The sequence below is a fragment of the Aethalodelphis obliquidens genome, unplaced genomic scaffold (assembly GCF_003676395.1).
Source record: "Aethalodelphis obliquidens isolate GAN/ISIS:26980383/991018 unplaced genomic scaffold, ASM367639v1 scaffold2, whole genome shotgun sequence".
NCBI lineage: Eukaryota > Metazoa > Chordata > Mammalia > Artiodactyla > Delphinidae > Aethalodelphis > Aethalodelphis obliquidens.
This window is the reverse complement of record NW_020837946.1, coordinates 78,126,576-78,146,985: the sequence shown is the minus strand read 5'-3', so window position 1 is coordinate 78,146,985 and position 20,410 is coordinate 78,126,576. Positions and strand designations below refer to the sequence as shown.

Sequence of the window (20,410 nt, the reverse complement as noted above, 5' to 3'; positions counted from 1 at the left end):
GGAGATATAGCAATAGTTTGGGATATCAACAGCTCTCAGAATAGTAGGGAAATCTTTTTACATCAATTTGCCATTTTTATTTTTAGTATTAATAAGTTTATGCTTTTCCCTCCCACCACCCTTTCAAAAAAAAACAGCTAATGGCTTTTACTTATGTTTCAAAATGGTATTCAGTACAAAACAAATTGAAGAATCCCTAAATATTTTGTTGTTGTTGGGACATCTTTATTTCTCATTCTGACTGTAGGCTGTGAAAAATATAAAACATTTCAAACATGTCCAAAATTCAGAGGAGCCCTATAAGCTCACTTGCTGTTACTTTTTGTAGTTGTTACTGAAGGAGAAGAAATAAGAACAGTAAATATAGTAGGAGTCTTATCACAAAATAAAATTTAATAAGTTTTATGGAAGGGGATAAAGTAAAATAAATTACATCCACAGATTGCAAGGCTATGAAGTAAATTGCTGGAAAAGTATCAAGCAGCAAGTTAAAAAGATGGTAGATGAAATAAATCTGATAAAACTTAGAACTAAATCTATATACTTTTAAAAAATACAACTGCCAAATTTAACAGTGGATTTTGTTGTAAGTTTGTGCTATAGCAAATGTGCTTCTTTCTCCTCAATCTATTTTTATATTATTGGCAAAATATATATCTTTTATAATTTTGTACTATACAATATATGTTTTTGCTACATTATTTTTCTACTGCTAATGCAGATTAGAAATAACAACATAGGTTTATTTTGGCAATAAAATGCTTTCATTTTAATAACATCCCAGAAAATATTGTAAGGCATATGAAAAATAAAAAATAGTATGCAACAATATAGCATTAATGATCCTGCATCTTAAAATACATCCCATATGCATACAGAATTCACACTGATCTCAGTTAAAGATGTGTGAAAGTGGCATGCAAGTAGAGCAAGAGTGGCCCCTACATAAATATAGACATAGCCATTTGTTGAGAAATTCAAATGTTCAAAACATAACCAAGAACACTTACAAAGTATTGTAAAGCTGGAGGCCTGCCAATTTTGGTTCCTAGATAGTCCTCATTTTAACTCTATAATTTTCAAAGAAGCAGCATCAGTGTATTCCCCAAACACTCTAAATTCATTAATAACATTTTCTACCATCTTTCTACAAACATTTTACATACATCAAAAGAAACAAAGGAAAATCTCATATGTAACTATGACTCCCCCAAACTCATGACTATTCACTCTTATTTATGTTTTCACGGTAAGTGGGAGTTACAGCCCTTAGTCAAGATTATCTGATGAAATATCTTCTAGTCCTCTCATAATGTCCCTTAATTACATGAAGCATTTGGTATGAAACCATCCACAAGTAGAGAGAGATACTTGCTACATGAGGATGAGTTTCATTTGAGAAAGTTCATTTTAACAAAAAAAGAAACCTTTAACAAGTAATTTTTGAATGCTGTAGCTCTGTCTGCTCATATAAACCAATTTTACTATTTTGGTAACTTGACTGCTTAAGTCAACAACAAAAAAGTTATCCTTGTTGTCTATCTGACAACTATTGTATTGAGTGGTTTGATCATGATTATCATCTAAAAGAAGAGGACTGTTCTCTGCCCTATAGACACAGCTTGAGTAAGTAACTTCATAACAGTTACAGCATTAACAATATTTAAAGTGTTGAGGAACTAATGTTTAAAGGTATGAGGAACTAATGAAACAAATTTTATTACATAAGTCCCTAAAATGTTTTCATTCATAAAGTTATTAAAAAATGAATTTTATATAATTAATAAAGAAAAGAACATGCAACAGTGTCATGAAAGACAGAAATACAGGCAGAAATATAAAAGAAATAAGGGGTACATTCTCATTTATTTGAAACATTGATATGAAGTTTGTTCCAATGACATGAGTGTCCAAGATGATCCTACTCAGTAAATGGCTAAGTGTCCATAGGAAAAGTCAAGGATCAACAAAATTGGAATTTGCAAGCCAACTTCACTTAAACATCAAATCTCTGAATCTACTCTCAGACTTGGAGCTAGATGTTATAACAAATTGCACACAAAAGCAATTTCCTTGCAGTTTGTCTTGTTCCCTATGATTACTGACATACTAAATGTTTACCTTGTCTCCTGATAAACTGTGAACTGATTCAAAGAAAAGTTCACTAACATGGAAGAAATGAAAGGGTGACAAGAGCATTTTGTCAACAGTTGAAAATCTAAGGGGAAAGTATATTTTAACAATTTATGCATTTAGCTTTGCAGCAAGGTTAGCAGTAAGAGTAATAAATTCCCTACTTATTGAAAAGTGTTTTCTCTTTAAAGACAGATTGTCTTCTCTAGAGAAGAGGTAGTACAAATATCAATATATAGGGCAATTTCTGTAGTGGTATTATTTTGTTTTTATTTTTTAGCAAATACCAAAATAAAATTGTATAATAAGAAAATACACTAGCATGCAAATTAAGGTTGCCTAGAAACATTCTTAACTGACATCCTGGGTCTCAACAACATTTTATGATATGTTCATTCAAGGAGTTTAAATTTGCAAACCGTCTTTTGGCATCATTTTCTTCTCTCCCTCCCTTTCACTGCTTTAGCTTCCTATTATGAATTTTAAGGCCCTCACACAAAAGACAAGTTCAAGTATGCAGGTATGTTAAAGAGGTTAACATTCCAAAAATACATTTTGCAAACAACAACAATAATAATTAAAGTAATTAACAAATTATTCAAAGGGAACACATAATTTTCTCAGAATTTGTTTTATATTTAAAAAAATCATTTCATTAAGAACTAAGCAATGTCACATTGTCACATAATTAAGACTCTTACTAGGAAAGACTATCAGTCTGAATTGTTAATTTCAATTTTCTTTCCAACAGAACTGTATAAAGATAAGCGAGAATCATCAGTCATTTATAAACATTTCTAAGTGTTGCTTTAAATGTTGGAGGAAACAAGATAACATGGTTGATTACAATACTGGAGTCACATTACAGCCTTGAGGAATTAACATCAGGATTGACAAATTGCATTCCTTTTTTTTCCAAGACTACACTTCCACATTGTCACATGTGTCAACATTGTTACATGTTCGCTGACTGAAATTACAGAATATGTAATTTACATATTCTGAAATTATATATGCTGAAATTACAGAATATGTGGTTTATACTACAAGTTAAAACAGCCTCAAAACATTATAAGACTTGCTTCTCCTGCTTATCATTTGCTAATCTTTAAATGAAATCAGTTAAAAACAAAGTATTTATGGAGTATGTATTTTCCAAAGGTGCTTGATGTGCTTGGTAAAAATAAAACTTTTCATTTAGTATATATCTGTATTTTAGTATCATTTACACATTAAACTCTAAGGCTTAAGAAAAAGAGAAAGGAAAATGCATATCCCTTATTCATTTGGAGAAGATAACGTATTATAAAAGGAAGGGGAAAGAATATGCCAAATCAAAGTAAAAATTTAAGTACATCCATCAAGAAAATATACATTATACCCTTTCCAAGATTGTTAGCTTTTGAATAAGAATGCAAAGCAAAACAGGTATGGACACTTGATGGTAAAGGAAAGATTGGTTTTGTGCACAGATATTGAATGGACCTCTCTATCAGCATGACATAGAGGACATAGAAACTAGGCTTTGAGAGGCCGTTAAAAACAAGAGATTTTTAAAAGTTGAAAGAATATGGTAATCTTGCTGACTAGGAAATATATGTAAATGCTGTTACAGCTACCTGCCATAAAATGTAAATATCTTAAAGTAGTTAAATGGCCAGATTGCTAATGCTACTACAGAAAAAGCTGAACAGCTGTCTAGTCTAAGTTTAACACCTTGGTGCACTCTTTGCAATTAAATACTTTAATGCGCACAAACAAGAAACCAGTAAAGCATATAGAAAAATGTTTTGGCTAGTGTTTTCTTTTTCATGCAAATATGTGCTGTACATGTAATAAATATATTTGTTTGCTGGAAAATGCTCTTCTGTGCTCTAACAAAGTATTCAGTAATGGCAGGTTGTATGTTTAGTAAAGTGCCTAATGGATATAGCTCTTTTAAATGTCTTAACTGAAAATTCTGTAAGCTTCACTAGATGACAAAAGAACCTCACAAGCCAGTATCACATGTTAACTTTTAGAATTCACTGAGCCCACATTTCTTAATTGTATCAAATATTTGCGATAACTTACATGATTATAGGCATCCTCATTATCAGCTAAACAGGTTCATAATGGGGTATGCACAGTGAATAACAGGAGGAGAGGGAATGCGGGGGGTTACAATGAGGCTCAAGATATATACATCACTAATTAACAATATGGAACCTATTTTCATGGTCAAGAAAATTATTTAACTGGTGCATGCTTTGAAGAGCCTAAACACTGAAAGGCTTGGATGGGGGGAAATAAGATAACAGAATATGAACTATTATTGTTTTCCAAAAAAAATAGGCTTCATGACATGTACTAGTAGAAAAGGACTTTTATGCCTGATCCTATGCGAGTTTTAGAAAAACGGACTCTTAGAAACAAGAGTCTTTTCCTAAAGACATTTGGGTATTGTATAAAAGGGTCAATTTCAATAGTTTCTTGGATCATAGTGAATCTAAGGCTTCCTTGATTATAGTAGACATAAGGTCACTGATTCTGTAATTATAGTCACTGGAAAAACTGTGAAGACTTAATAGGTAAAGAGGAGTGTTCATTAGAAATAAAGCAGTTCAATCTTCAAATGCTTTATAATTCTCTGCAATAAAAATGATACAATTTTAGTAAACAAATCTATTCTGAATCTACAAGTTTATTTTTTTACTGCAAGCTCTTAAATTCGTTTTCACAGTTTTTCAATTAATCATTTTGTATAAACGCAGCTTTCAATATCAAAATTCAATGTGTCCATGTAAAACAAAAAATCCTTAGCATGATTATAAAGAATTTGGTGAAGGGCTAGAACATTCAGATATTCAAAGACAGAGACTGAGTGAAGCAATGGAAAGATACTCAATTGTGCTGGCGGTAAACACGGAACCCGTAGTTGTGGTAAGTGGGATAGGTGAAATTCCATCTGGAGATGTTTAGCCTTGCACTCAGGAGGATCTGTGCCCCATTCTTACTGTCTGACTTCAGATTCCTGGATGTATGTAGTTGTGCTCAGATTGATTAAAGGGGAAACGACACCCCATTTTCCATCTCACATAACCAGCTATGATTGGGCTTCTCTTTACTATTCTCTCTCACTGCTAAAGAAATTTTGAGTTTTTTTTTTTTTGCCAACTTCAAACAAGCTAACAGTTGTGACTAAACAAAAAGCAAAACACTTTGAATACAACAGGTGTGCCAGAAAAGAAATAAAAATATTAAAATCTGAGGAGACTGTAGAATTTCTGCATTAATTTGAGATTTTTTTTTTTGGCACTATCAGTACATTTGGTAAGTTTGAAAAGCCATTCTGGCAACGTTAACATATATTAAAATGTTTATACATTCCAACTTTAAGTGTAAATTTAGTCTCCAGCAAATAAATACCATAGCTGGTTTTGGCTTCTATTGGTATTTTGATTTTATTAATTAGTTTCTTTTTTTTTTTTTTCAGATTTTTAAATTGATTACAACATGCTCAAGTAGACTTTCTAGTCGATTCACCCAAATTCCAACAGGAATTGGTTTATAAATTGGTTCCAACTGGAACTGGTCATTTGGAATTTCCAGCATGGGAAATTATTTTATATGTGCCTTGATAAGTACCTTAAATTACAAATTGATGTGTCTAAACCTAATGAAGAAAACAAAAGGTACTGTTATGTAAATGTTGCACTTAAAAATATCTCTATGATTGGGCATCTAATATCCATCTAGACTTAAGGGCATAATGTACACTTTTTTTTTTTTTTCTTGTTGCCCCTTCTTAGCATCAATGACAGCAGCCCATAAGCACAGTCAATACTGTGCTGTAGTTGCCGAGTTAAGATGATTGTTGTATCCTAGCAGTGCAATGGCAAATTGTCAACAGATGAATATTTTGCTTGTTTCTGCAGACTCAAAGCCTATGTCGAGAGTCATGGCTATATCCCCCAGGCGATCCTCGGTTCCTATGAGGTTTGTAAGTGTCCTGGTATGAGTCAGGGTAATCTTCTTCCACGAGAGGGTAATGATCTCGGCTATGCTGGGAACTGGAAGACAAGCGGTTCCTACTCTTCCGAGCCCTTTCATTGTGATAATTTTCATCAGAGGTCATTAGACTTCGCCTTTCAATTGGAGAGTTCTCTGTGGAGTGGTTGCTGTACCTCATACGCTGACTCTAAAAATATCAGATGGTTCACTGGTTAAATTACATCAGCTTCATTCTTCTAGAACATGCAAATGTATGTACAACGGTAGGATCTGGACAATAAGATGCTAAGTATCTGACTCAATAAAACATTCTGACATACAAATGGTCTGCTCGAAATACCTGGTCTTACGTATTTGGGACACAACATGCAACGATGCCAAAGTGCTGGTAGTTTATGAATTTAATTACATAATACTGCATAATTATGCTTCCTATTAAAAACACAGAATTTAAAGTTAGCTGCTGAATGGAATTTAATATATTTACGAAGGCCTAATAATTCCACTTCTATTGCAAAATGAGGATTATTTTACTGTTGGGAAATAAGTTAAAGTTCAGAATAGCATCTGTTATTTTATTCCTCTCTTGAACTGATAAAACCTTTCTCCTCCTAAAGTCACACAGTTCATCTTTATTAGCTGAATGTTCCTGATACCTTTAAAAAATATTTTAATAAAATTATGATTTGTGCTACCCATAAAATATTTGTTTCTACATCCTACATAGACTCAACAATATTCTCTCCAAAGAAGTACACAATAATTATGGAGCCAGTGAATTGATATATTTACAATTCTTGCTTCCTCAACTGAAATGTCCTGCAAAAATAATCTTCAGAATATAAACTAAATTCCTCTAATACCATTACTTGAAATTAATATCTTTAGACACTTATTTGCGCGCTCAGAAAAGGCTATTAACGTTTTGCTTCAAATCATGGGAAAACATGTATCATAGCTGTGTCTGCTGCTTAGGTAGGTCGCCTCAGTTAAGAAACAGGATGCTGATGAAACCAAAGACCCAGATGCATTTCCTCTAAAGGACACTCACCTGCACACAGCAGGAAGCTCATTCAACAGTCACAGCCTGTGCTGGGAGCCCCAACCAGGGGTCTCACGATTAAGTGCCCATGGTTACTAGGAGAAATAGGCCCCAGGATAAAGGGCACCACGGTAACTCAAGTGAAACTGGGAGAAGCACTCCACGTGGATATCTTGGAGGTGATAAGTCAGGAGTGTTATATTCATAAACAAAGTGCAACATTTCATTTCCACCTACTAGTGTAGGTGGAAGCATATCGCTTCATGAATCCGTTTCTCACCCTACAGTGTACAATTTGAAGCCAACCCAAACTAGTCAGTGGAACGCCACACTCGGATCAGCAGGCAGGCAGTGAAACAAGGAAAGAAAGAGTCCCCCCGCAAAAAAAAAAAAAGAAAGAGCCCCAGTGCGCACATATACACTGCATATTACAATAGCCCGTTTCCCAAGTTCATTTCCAGCCTCGAAAGCTATTCATTTACATGGCAGTTTTTTGCTTACAAAGATGCAATTCTGTAAAAGAGTAATACAGTTATAATAACATTTGAGAGAGTGCCATTTATCTCAGAGTTAACTCTGTAGGATCTACAATTATGACTATCATTATAACCCATTAATACAAAACTAGTCATGATGCAAGAGAGCTCAATTGACTACCTGTTCCTCAGTCAGCTGGGGGTTTGGCCACATTCCAGCAGTGCCTTGGTAGATGGTACATAATCATTGATGGAGGAAGGCAAGATCCACTTTGTATCATAATGCCTCTGGCTCCCCACCTCTAGCCCTGAGTGCAGCACCACAACAGCAGGAGAGCAAGCCTCCTGCTCCTACACTCGTCCCAGCTTCCCTAAAGGACACTGGCCATAGCCGATGACCGAGGTGGGCCCTGCCCACCCCTAAGAAAACTCAGGGATTCACGACTGTTTCCAAACAAGGCGACTCTACTTATGTGCATGTTTTGTTTGGGCAAGCTAGGGGACAGGCCCCGCAGCCTCGGGGGGAAGGGTTAGGTAAGGGTGGCCATAAGGTCCATCTGTCTCATATACCTTACTTAGCTAGCCCTGTGCCTGACAGTGCCACCACTGTATAATCCTTAAGAAGTGACACGGAGAGGTAATGGACAGTTGCATAGTAGGTAGAAAGTTTCTTAGCAGGGTTTAGACACAGGAGGGATGAATTTACCTAGGTAAAAGCCATTATAAATTAACAGAGGAGAACGTTCTAAGGAAAACGTCACTCTCAGGGTAATTTTGTCTAGGGCAGATCATAATTAGGTAACACGTTTTGAGTTTGTAAAATAGTCTGTATTTGTAAAAATGTAAAATAGTCTGTATCTGTTAGAATCAATATAGCCAAGAATGTGAATCTGAAGAATTTTGTTGCCAAGACTTCAGAGCAAGTATATGAACCAAAGTGATTTGAGTTTGTAAAAATGTAAAATAGTCTATATGATTAGGCAATACTTTAGATTTTTAATATAGTAACGCATGGCTCTCTAGGCCACTCCCAGCCTCCATCTCAGTCAAGTTTCCTATAGAACCTTAAATGTAAGGTTGTAAGAGCACAAGTGACACTACCTGTAACCCAGAAATTGCTGTGGGATATGGTGAGAGTGCTGTTGAGCCCAAATTCCTTCCAAGCAGTGGGGTCATGGGGGTGCTACTGGTCGTGTGAGTGGCACGCCAGTAGGCCTCAAGGTATTCTCCCAGATGTTCACACGCATCCTCCAGCTGGTTTTCATCCAGTATAACATCAAACATTTCCTATAGATGACAAGGAAAATCCATTTTATTTCTACTTCAGGTTTTAGGCAATGAAACCTAAAATTTCACTGCATGCGGATAATATTGTTTCTAATGTCCAGTAGCAAATATCAAACTTGAGGGGCTGTACTGGAAGCTGCTAAAGTTAAAGTCAAGTGAAGAACTGCACAGTTAACCATGTACAAATTTGGACATTCACATAAAAATGGGAAAGCTCATCAAATATTTGGATCTTTCATTTAGAAAAAAAAAAGATGAGGTACATGTAAAAGTGTTCTAAGGAGAATAGAGTGAAAACACATATGTATTCACATCTTTATCCATATATTCCTATAGATACTTACTAAATACATTCTTTTATATACTATATAAAAGTTTTGAATTATACTTCAGAATAAGAGAGAAGCAAGTTAATGGTACTGAAAGAGGAGTTCTAAAAATGTTTCGGTAACAAATGTATCACTGGAATAAACATTTCATCTCCCAAAGTAACTATGTTGGAGGAAATAACATTTACTTAGGTAATTTTTAGAATGTTGGTGAAAATGTTATCTGCTATCTGTCTCGTGGTAAAGCAATACGAAAGGTTTAGGATCAATAGTAGAAAACCACAGTATAGTGACTTCTGCTACCAGAGGATCACTGTGTGAAATGGTTAAAAAAGAACAAGAACGAATACTTGATTGCAGTGGTGGTAGGCAGGGAGTTGGGGGGTAGTTCGCCCAAGAAGTATCTGGGGTCCATGTTTCTGACAGTAAGGACTTTGTCCAACACCTGTTCTATAATCAGGAAGTTGTTCTTCAGCCCCAAAGGAGCAGAGTGGCCCCTCTGTCACTGCAGTGTGGTCAGGAACACAGAATATAACCGGGACACAGATTCCCTGGAGGGACAGTCAGATAACCGTGGCACCTCATAAAGAGAAAAGCCATTCCATGGGTAAGGGAAAGCACACCCCCGACTTTCAGCCTCTGAATCCACTTCTTCCCTCTTGCACCACTTCCACCTGCTTTTACAAGCTCATTTTACCCAAAGAAGGAGCTCCCAGTAATGAATCAAATACAGGGTTACTGCCATCAACGCTTGATGCGGCAGATGGACCATAGGTTTGTAACAACTGGATGACTCTGAGTTGGTGGTGGGTCAGCTGACTCACTCTCATCAGCACGAGGGCTCCCTGGAGCAGAACTCACCATGGAAACAATCTCTCTCCCAACATTAACTCTTTGAATGTTTTTTTCATCACATTGATCTTTACTGAATATTTTGACCCTAATTTGCAAAGCAGTTTCAAAGTCCTTGGAGCAGTGAGATACATTTAGCAACTAGGAAAGAAATAAGGTGGCTTCAGCCTAAACCGACTGGTGTTTGAGAAGACTCAGCCAGTTGAAGTCACGTAGAAACCATTCCCCCACAAGAACACTTATTAGTGGATTTCAGATGGGTTTTTGCATATTTTATTCATTCATAAAGTGTTTACTCAGTACCTATTCTGTGCTAAGCATTGTGGGTATACTGTGGCAAAGAAAACAGACTTCATCCCTATGCTCAAGAAGCATCCAGTCTCGGGGGAGAGACAAGTATTAAAATCCATAATATCCTACATCAGACCAGGACTTTAATTCAGAACAACAGAGACTGAGCCAGTGAATGTTCAGAGCTGCAGCTTAAAGTTCTGGATTTAGAAGGAGGCCCAGAGAGATATGTGAAAGTTAAATTTATGAGGGAGAGAAAATTATAAGTCAAAGAATTGTATCTGTAGAGGGAAGAGAAAAAACAAAGAGGAGCAAAGACACAATGGAAGAGACGATAGAGCCCATGAGAGAACAGGAAAACAGCTAGTTCCTACAGTGTCAGTCAACATACATCCTTACAATAAATTCTCTTTCCACTAAAGCAAATCAAGGGAGTGTCTGTCTCCTGCAATCAAAAGCTCCCTCCCCCCATTAATCTAAGCCATCAACAGTTACAAACAGAGACTCTGAGAAATGTCCCTAATGCTCTGATACACACATTGCATCCTCTGATAGCACTGCAGTGCTAACTTGAGTGGAACGAGAACAGCCCCATCCCAAAGGGCGTGCACAGACTCAGACAGATGACACAGGAAGAAGAAAGAGGAAACCGCGCAGCAATGGAACAAGGGACCACTCTGTCGGCCAATCCAGGCTAAAATCGTCCACAAATTCTATTTGATCTGGAGTCTGCTGTTTACATAGTGTTATTTATGTTAACTGTATAATTCAGTTAGGTAGATCTCATTCTTTAATGTGGGATCTCAACAATGTGTAATCTCAACATGTCATTTCCTTGCTTTCATAAGGTCCCAAGTTAATGAACCCTCCAGGGACACTTGGACTGAGGGTTCTATTACAGCCAGGATTGCAAAGTCCAGAGAGGGTAAAACAAGGTAAGCAGCCCTCATTGCAGAGTGTTATTTGAAAGAGTTTTTTTTATCTCCCTGGCTGTTCCACATGTTACATGGTCAGGGCTTCAGACACAATTAAACATACGCTTAATTACAAGTAGTTTTAATAAAGTACTTCTCTTTGCCAATGGATCGAATTTGTATATATCAGCACATGGCTGTTTGCAGAAGCCTCAGTCATTTCTAGGAAACTAAGCTTTTGCACTGCTAAAAAGACAGCTATATGATAGAAGATGATCTGAAATTGCTTTTAGGCTTTCAAAAGCACAGAGCAAAGCAAATTTCAGCCTCTGAATGAATACTGACATATGCGGCTTATTTCCAACTAAGAGGAATCTCACAGCCTGGATATCTGTGACAATTTTTCTTTTCAACTCTTTAGGAAATAACACAGCTGATTAGACCAGAGTGTTAGGAAATGAGGATAAGGGAGAAAAAAAAATTTTTTTAATTATACAAAGAGAAATTCAACGAAAAGCAGCCAAATGAATTATGCAAACCAGCTGTGCCAATTTTTCATAAATTTAAAAGTTTGGGCTTCCCTGGTGGCACAGTGGTTAAGAATCTGACTGTCAATGCAGGGAACATGGGTTTGTGCCCTGGTCCGGGAAGATCCCACATGCCGCGGAGCAATTGAGCCCCTGCACCACAGCTACTGAGCCCACGCGCCACAACTACTGAGCCCGTGCGCCACAACTACTGAAGCCCATGCCCACAACTACTGAAGCCTGCGCGCCTAGAGCCCGTGCTCTGCAACAGAGAAGCCACCACAATGAGAAGCCCGAGTGCTCCAACGACGAGTAGACCCTGCTCGCCACAACTAGAGAAAGCCCCGGTGCAGCAACGAAGACCCAACGCAGCCAAAAATAAATAAATAAAATAAATAAATTTATTTTAAAAAAAAATGTTCAAGCCTAGCTAGCTCCTTACTGTGTAATACATGAAGCCTCCAGCATGGGATATGGATGCAGAGAGCTATCTAATCAGGAGAAGAGGGTGTGGGTAATGGGACAGTCACAGGCAGTGAACAATTACCCACTCAGTGATACCATGCTCTTGGGACTGCCGGAGATAAGGGTAACGCTGAGCTGTTTTCAAAGCACCGTACAGACACAGCACGCGCCTCTGACATTTTGTGATGGGGTATTTTCTTCAGCTGAGGTGGGCAGAAATAATGTGGCTTCCAAAGTAAATAAGGAGTGAACAGAGGAGTCAAAACAAATCACCAGAAAACCAGGCAGAGTAGGTCCCTTTTCTGGACAACCTCTTTCAGAAAAATGAAAAACTAAAGCATTAGAAATAACAAGAGTGAAAAAACATACCTCTAGCTTATCCAGTGGTCCAGAGAACAAATATGACAGGGAAGAAAGGGAAAGATTGAAGCTGAATAAAATGGGAATGAAGAAAATCTGCAATAGCTTTTAAAAATTTTTTTAAGTATTTAAAGATCTGTCTAGTTCTTCATTCATAGAGTATCACAAACGTTCCTAAGGAAGGCACCTGAATTAGAGCAACCAACCATCCTGGTTTGCCGGGGACTGAGTGTTTCTGGGTACTTGGGACTATCAGTGCCAAAATCTGGAAAACTGGGGAGAAATGGAATGGTCAGTCACCCTAGTTTTTAGAAAAAATGGAGCACATTTCAGTTCCTACATTGACAACTGGAACAGGTTCCATTTATTTCTTTTACATTCTCTTGGGAGGGAAGATATAGAGAGAGTGGGCACGTCTTTCTTTATGACTGTGAAATATATACTTTCTAGCAAAGAGGGAGAATTTCATTAAAACAAACATAATTTCTTATATGTTTTATCTAGGAGTTGTTATTAAACATTTTTAAATAAAAAGTTTATAAAACTTAGAAATTAATTTTGCAGTTTAATCTTAACTTTTTAAAAAAGTTCGTGCATTACTGAATATTAGCTAGCCAGGGGATTAAATATATACAAACTCTCCCATGGTATATGCATTGCTTTACATTTATTTGTTGTGCAGAGATAAAACCTCATATGGGGCATCTTTCCTATTTCTAAGTGGAAAAAAGAAATAATAGGGGTGCGCACACTTTTACTTCTTTGTTATTGGAATACAGAGCTCCTAAATTTGCCACCATTAAAAAAAAAAAAAAAGACCGGCAAGTACTATTCAGTGAAATAATATGGCTGAATGGCAAATATGCAATGCTAATTATAAAATAACCAACCGGGCTTCCCTGGTGGCGCAGTGGTTGAGAGTCCGCCTGCCAATGCAGGGGACACGGGTTCGTGTCCCGGTCTGGGAAGATCCCACGTGCCGCGGAGCGGCTGGGCCCGTGAGCCATGGCCGCTGAGCCTGCGCGTCCGGAGCCTGTACTCCGCAATGGGAGAGGCCACAACAGTGAGAGGCCCGCGTACCGCAAAAAAAAAAAGAAATAATAAAATAAAATAAAATAACCAACCAATGTTTCTTTCATATTAAAATTGTATTCTTTATATTATTAAAGCTTTGAATTCCTGAGTACTCAACTCACTGGTCAACTAGTGATAGGAAACTAAGTTAAAGGGATTTTGAAAGATTTAGGAGATCTCATGGGGATAAAGGAAAGCCTACCAATATCATGGGGCTCTAGCAGTTAGTTTCAGGCACAGTTTCCACTTTAATGAGCCAAAAGGGAAAGACAATCAGAATTCCTGACACTGATGGGTGGGGAAAACATGAAGGCAAAGAATACAGTGACTTTGACCCCTTCTAGTTCCTCTCTTTTAATGATCCGTGACATTCATTCTGAAACCAACCACATTTTTTTTTTTTTTTTTGCGGTACGCGGGCCTCTCACTGCTGTGGCCTCTTCGTTGCGGAGCACAGGCTCCGGACGCGCAGGCTCAGTGGCCATGGCTCATGGGCCCAGCCGCTCCGTGGCATGTGGTATCTTCCCGGACCGGGGCACGAACCCGTGTCCCCTGCATCGGCAGGCGGACTCTCAGCCACTGTGCCACCAGGGAAGCCCCGTTCTTTTTTTTTTAAAGATGGTCCTGCTTTTTATTTATTTATTTATTTGACCATGCTGTGTGGCTTATGGGATCTTAGTTCCCTGACCAGGGATTAAATCTGGGGCCATGGCAGTGAAAGCTCTGAGTCCTAACCACTGGACCGCCAGGGAACTCCCATCCTGTCCACTCTTATTCTTCAAAGATTATAACAACATTTGCCCATGCTACTGTCTGCAGAAAAGGCACCCAGTGTTTTTGTTAGGTCCATATTAATCCAATGCTTTACATCACAGTACTGAAGTATCCCTAATTTGGTATATCTAAGTTGGGTGGCTGAAATTCCTGCAAGAGTAGTCGCCTTAGGACTGAGAGAAACTAGATCCCATGTGGCCTTGTTTCATGAATCTGAAATCAATTATTCTCTTTTTTCAAAAGTAATGTTGTGAATTAAACTATGCCATCCAGAGGCTCTGTAATAATGAATGCACCAATGGGGATGGCGTTTCAGGTAGGTGAATTCACACAATTCTAAATAAGTTAAATAAAATTACTGGAAAAGGGCGGTGGAAAATTACTACCATGATAGCAATACTATTGTGATAGGATACTGAGCACCGCCACTCACTTCGGAGTTCCGGTGTTTAATAAATCTGAGTCCATTCACCAATGGAAAATGAAGAGTGACAGAAGAGAATGACCATGGTTACTGTAACGTTAGAGGTTTGCAAGACTGTGGAGGAGACACACTCCCCTCTAGCAGACAGAGTGGTCAATGTCATTTTATACGCACAGAAAAATTACAGAGCTCAAAGAACCAGGGTCAGCTTTTGGTAACACAAACCAGCTTGTAGCTAAGTAGGATGAAAGGATTACATTTCATTTATATATTCAATTGTCTGCCTATCTGCTTTTCTCACCATGCATTACGTAGCTCTTGTGACCACAGTACTGGGGTAATTTGAACTTTGCCCTTCTTAAAATGTACTATTTTCAACTTCTCTGAAAAGGAAAAGGGCACCAATACCTGGTAGAAGCAAAATGAAATCCAACACTATAGTGTACAGAAGGCTATTCCAAATGCAAATTCAGGCTGGTCATATAAAACTACATATATGAAAAGGGCTTATGGGTTCTAGTCTCACAAACCCCTCTTCTTTCTGCATCCCAACTTTTTTTTTTTTTTAATATAAATTTCTTTATTTATTTTTGGCGGCGTTGGGTCTCTGCTGCTGCGTGTGGGCTTTCTCTAGTTGCAGCGAGCGGGGGCTACTCTTCATTGTGGTGTGCGGGCTTCTCACTTAGGTGGCTTCTCTTGTTGCGGAGCACGGGCTCTAGGCACACGGGCTCAGTAGCTGTGGCTCGTGGGCTCTAGAGCACAGGCTCAGTTGTTGTGGCGCACAGGCTTAGTTGCTCCGCGGCATGTGGGATCTTCCCAGACCAAGGATCGAACCCGTGTCCCCTGCATTGGCAGGCGGATTCTTAACCACTGCGACACCAGGGAAGCCCCATCCCAACTTTTCTTTTGTGAATCCAGAGCAGGCAATGAAGGAAAGTTCCTCCCTCTTCCAGAGTAGAACTATTCAGTAGCCCATTCTCCCAGCTCATCTTTCTGTCTGTGGCAGATTAAAAATGGCCACAAGTTCTTTGACATTCCCTGCATAGAGACGGAGGGTTTATGTCCCCTCTCCTTGAATCTGAGCAGCCTCTACGTTCCCTTGACTAGCAGAAGGCTGTGGAAGTGATACTGAGCCAATATCCAAGCCCAGTATCTAAGTTAAAGGGAGTGGAATACTTGCTCTCAGAGCCCAGGGAGCTGCCATGTAAGAAGCTCATATTCCTGTTGGAAAGATCTCATGGAAGAGCCCTGAGACCACGCGGAGAGGGAGAGGAGCTGGCTGAGCCCAGCCTTCCAACCATTCCTGCTAAGGGACAAGGTCAGCCACCAGCTGAGTACCACCAAGTGGTTGTCATTTGAAGTCACTAAGTTTTGGCGTAGTTCGGTGCACAGAAATAGGTAACCAGAACCTTGTCCTAGAACGAGGATGGCAACTTTGGTGGGCTACATTGGGCCTGCCTCCTGCTTCTATAAACAAAATTTGACTGGAACACTTGTATTTGTTTACATACTGTGTGTGGCTGCTTTCCTGCTACCAAGGCAGAGTTGTGTAGTTTTGTGAAGAAGACCACATGGTCCACAAAGCCTAAAATATTTACTATATGGCTCTTTACTGAAAAAGTTTGCTGACCCCACTCTTAGAAGAAGCCTCACCCATGAAACCCATGATTCTCTCTACAGGAGAATATATAATAGCCCGTCTGTTGCCATTCACTCTCTAAAGTCTTGCTAGATGAGGAGACAGAGATCTTACCCTGGCTTTGCCCAAGGTGCATGACCTTTGGAAAGCCAGTTCACCTCTCTTGGTTTCAGTCCCCTCATTTGTAACATGAGACTTTCCTTAGAACTGTGCCATGAAACACTAAAATGGTTCTATAGTCAAAATTCAGGGGAAGCACTGTACACGACCTATCTTAATGGAGATATAAAATGCTCATTAGCACATTAAGGCTCTTGTTGTAAAGAAACCAGTCTACGTTTGTTTACTTAGGTGTTTTCTCAAACATTTTTGGTACCAAAGTGCTTTCCACCTGTTGACATTGCATATGGAACCTGTAGTGGGAAGAACGCACTCCAGGAAATACTACACAGGGTGCTTTCCAAGTTCCCTTTTTGCTTCAATAGTCCCTGAGTTCTTTTTTCTGGCTATAGAGTCAACTTTTTTCAGTACTCTTTTAGACTTCCCTTTCTAAAGACTGTCGTCTTTAATTTCTTAGCAATGTGAGATTCCACCAGTGTAATTTGCTGACTTTTCAGATTGGAGACGCAGTGGCCAATTTAGCAAGTTGCAAATTCTCCTAGAGGAACTAAAATGACACAGTGATCACCCGTCTTTGGATGAAAATGATAATTATGGTCTTGAAGTAGGGTAGGGACAAATGCAGATACATTTTGAGACTACTACTGGTTTTCATAATCCAAAGATTTTTTTCGTGAATGCCAAAATAGAGTGTACAATTCCTTCTTAGCATTACAAATGCTATTCAAGCAATATTAAATGAACATGTTTAATAATGTAAAGTGTTTAGAAAATATTAAATACAAGGTAACCTTGCTTATCCAGACTGCTTGTTTAGAATTCCAGGTTATCGAACCAATTATATAAAACAAGGAAGTGTTTACCCTGCTGAAATAATGACAGGGTAAAGCTGCCTTCGCAGTGCATGAGGCTGTTGGAGATTCCTGACACGAGGACACATCCTAAGGCAGCTCACAGTATTATGTGCATTTAAGTGCACGTATCTTTTCTTGGTTCCAGCTATTTCAGATATAACAGGTACTGTATACATACTCAACTATCAACTGTCTCAGCAGCTATAATACATCAATTTTAATAAGACACAAGTTATTTTCTCTACTAATTATTAGGAATAAATGTTAATAAACTCATTCTCATAAAAAGATCAAATTAAAAAGGAACAAGTTCAATTCACCTGAAATGCATCTCAAGGAATCACTTACTGAGACTTCTTATAACATTAGTAACCAAAACTTGTGCAGATATTCATCTAAACCAGTGGTTCTCAACCAGGAGTGACGTTTTTCACTAAGGGGCATTTGACAACGTCTAAAGATATTTTTCGTTGCCACAACTTGGGGTTTGTTACTGGCCAGAGATGCTGCTAAAATCCTACAATGTACATACAGGACAGGTCCCTATAATAAAAAATTATTCAACCTACAGTGTCAATTGTGGAGAAACCCTGATCTAAATTTCTCTTTTAATCTAAAAAAGATTTATAAAGTAGTATCTGCAAGGATATTTATTTATTTATTTTTTTGCGGTACGCGGGCCTCTCACTGTTGTGGCCTCTCCCATTGCGGAGCACAGGCTCCAGACGCGCAGGCCCAGAGGCCATGGCTCACGGGCCCAGCCGCTCCGCGGCATGTGGGATCCTCCCGGACCGGGGCACGAACCCGTGTCCCCTGCATCGGCAGGCGGACTCCCAACCACTGCGCCAGCAGGGAAGCCCTGCAAGGATATTTATGACCTAACAAATTGTTTGCCAAGAGTTGACTCAACCAGTGGAACCTTTTTAGACTATCTGCTCCTTGAAGGCAGGAACGTGCCTTTGTCTCTCTAGCACCTAGCAAGGTAACAGGCCTAAAGCTTAAATAATGTTTGCTGAGTGTATTTTAGTTCTCGCCAAGAAGGTTGATTGTAGGTGAGCTACACAGAATTGAAATGACTAAATATTTGAGTTTGTCTGGTTTAACCATATGGAGACATGGATACCACGTCTTCAGACGTGCCCACATGTCATTCTGTGAAACATCTTAATCATGTTTTGAAACAATAAGCATACTACTTGACTTGATATATCTTCTGCTTATGCTTATACTCTCCTTTTCCCTGGGCTCTAAACGCTCATGATTTCAATAACATGTCTGTGCTGATCACTTCCAAAATCTAGATAGAATCAGAGTGTCAGAGTTGGGAAGGGATGTTAGCTACCATAGCTTTCAGCCTTCACCAGAGGAGATTCCTTCCATGACACCTGACATCAGGTCCTAGAGCCCACTCCACCCGCATCCCTGCCACCAACTGAAGGCAATTAGAGACAAGCTCTCTACTTAGAAAGCCGTCCCATTCTTCTCAGCATTTGCATTTGAGCAGATGTGTGAAATGCCTTCTTCCTGTTGGGTGAGTCTGATTGCTGTGTCAAATGAAATTACACAGGCCTAACTGCCCTCAAGTCCCCCCAGATCTGCTTCCCCATACTCCCACAGATCTTAGCGCCACGTCTGGGACCTCACAGAACCAGCGCTGCCCTCACAGTGTGGATCTCTACATAAGTGAACTCAGACACGGCCAATGAGATCTGAGCTATGAATCCGTGTTTTTCCTTTTGTACCTTCCCTCTTCATTTTCCGCCATTTAAGCAGGTGGCAGGGTCTGTGCTTCCTTGTCTGGTGGGGGAGGGAGGTGTCTGTGGCAGGAAATTGCCAGCTCTCCATTTCTCCTTCAGGATTTTGTGTCCCCAAAGCCTAAATTGGTTGGAAACATTTTGTGCTAACTGCCTCTGGAAACAAAAGAAGGTGAGGATACTTTTAGATACAACAAAAGCAGAGAGTTCCTTTAATAGTGACAAGAGGGGGGAAAAAGGAAGATACCTCCACTCTCTCAGACAGAGAAGAGAAGGGAGCTCTCTTGCCAATGTCCCAGAGAGGAGGGGCTATGAGTCTCCCAGCCTTGCCAAAGACCCCCTGTTCCCGATAAGGTCTGATGCAGCACAGCCTCCATCCTTAAGGACCACGTGGATTTGGTCAATGAATAGGTTGTCTGCATTGGAACTCTCCCCCTCACTCCCTCAACTTCCCGCCAGCCCCACCCTTTGTCTTTGTTCAGCCCGCCCTGGATTAGGGTAAAGGCAGCTGCAAGCCTGGTTAAACATCCTGCCTGCCCAGTGGGCTAAGGGGTCAAAGTAGAAAATGAGCCATTTCTTGCACATCGAAGTTGGGGGCCAGAGATCCATCTACACTACACAGCTATGTGTACCAGTGGAGCAGTACGGTGGACAGAGCTTTGCTGGAGTCAGACAAAGCAGTTGAATCTTGGGGCCCACTTATTTTTTTTTAATTTTTATATTGCAGCACAATTGATTAACAATTAATTGTGACCTCCAACAAATTTCTTAGTGGGGACTTAGCTTTCTCCTGTAGGAAGTAAGGATAGTATTATCTACTGTGGCGGTCATAGAGGTGCATGCCGAGACTTCCCCTGGAGTGAGAACCTGCTGTGCTGAGTGCAGTCAGCAGACAGCCTTGGGCTGCTGCGCCTTCGGGATCCACCAGGGCATTCAAGCAAGGACCTGCTCTCCCCAGGCTGCTCCCAGCCACCACCTGAGCACAGCACGTGGACTAGAGCCTAAATGTTTCTGCCCAACATGAGGCTCCTCTAGTGCTCTGGGAAGTCCCCAGCTCCAAGTGGGAGATTTTCTCAAGGCTACATCACAGTCTGAGGCTCCT

At 39.4% G+C, this 20,410-nt stretch overlaps 1 protein-coding gene across 2 annotated transcripts in view; it reads right to left on the bottom strand.

Moving 5' to 3' along the window:
* Positions 1 to 373: 373 nt before the first annotated feature.
* Positions 374 to 20,410, bottom strand: part of CACNB4 (calcium voltage-gated channel auxiliary subunit beta 4) — a 156,674-nt gene continuing 136,637 nt past the window's right edge. For both annotated transcript variants that reach the window (XM_027131371.1, XM_027131365.1), the window contains 2 exons: positions 8,746 to 8,931; positions 374 to 6,313 (listed from right to left, as the gene is read on the bottom strand). In XM_027131371.1, the coding sequence (XP_026987172.1) occupies positions 6,053 to 6,313; positions 8,746 to 8,931 (447 nt within the window). In that variant the 3' untranslated portion in view covers positions 374 to 6,052. The remainder of the gene's footprint in view (positions 6,314 to 8,745; positions 8,932 to 20,410) is intronic.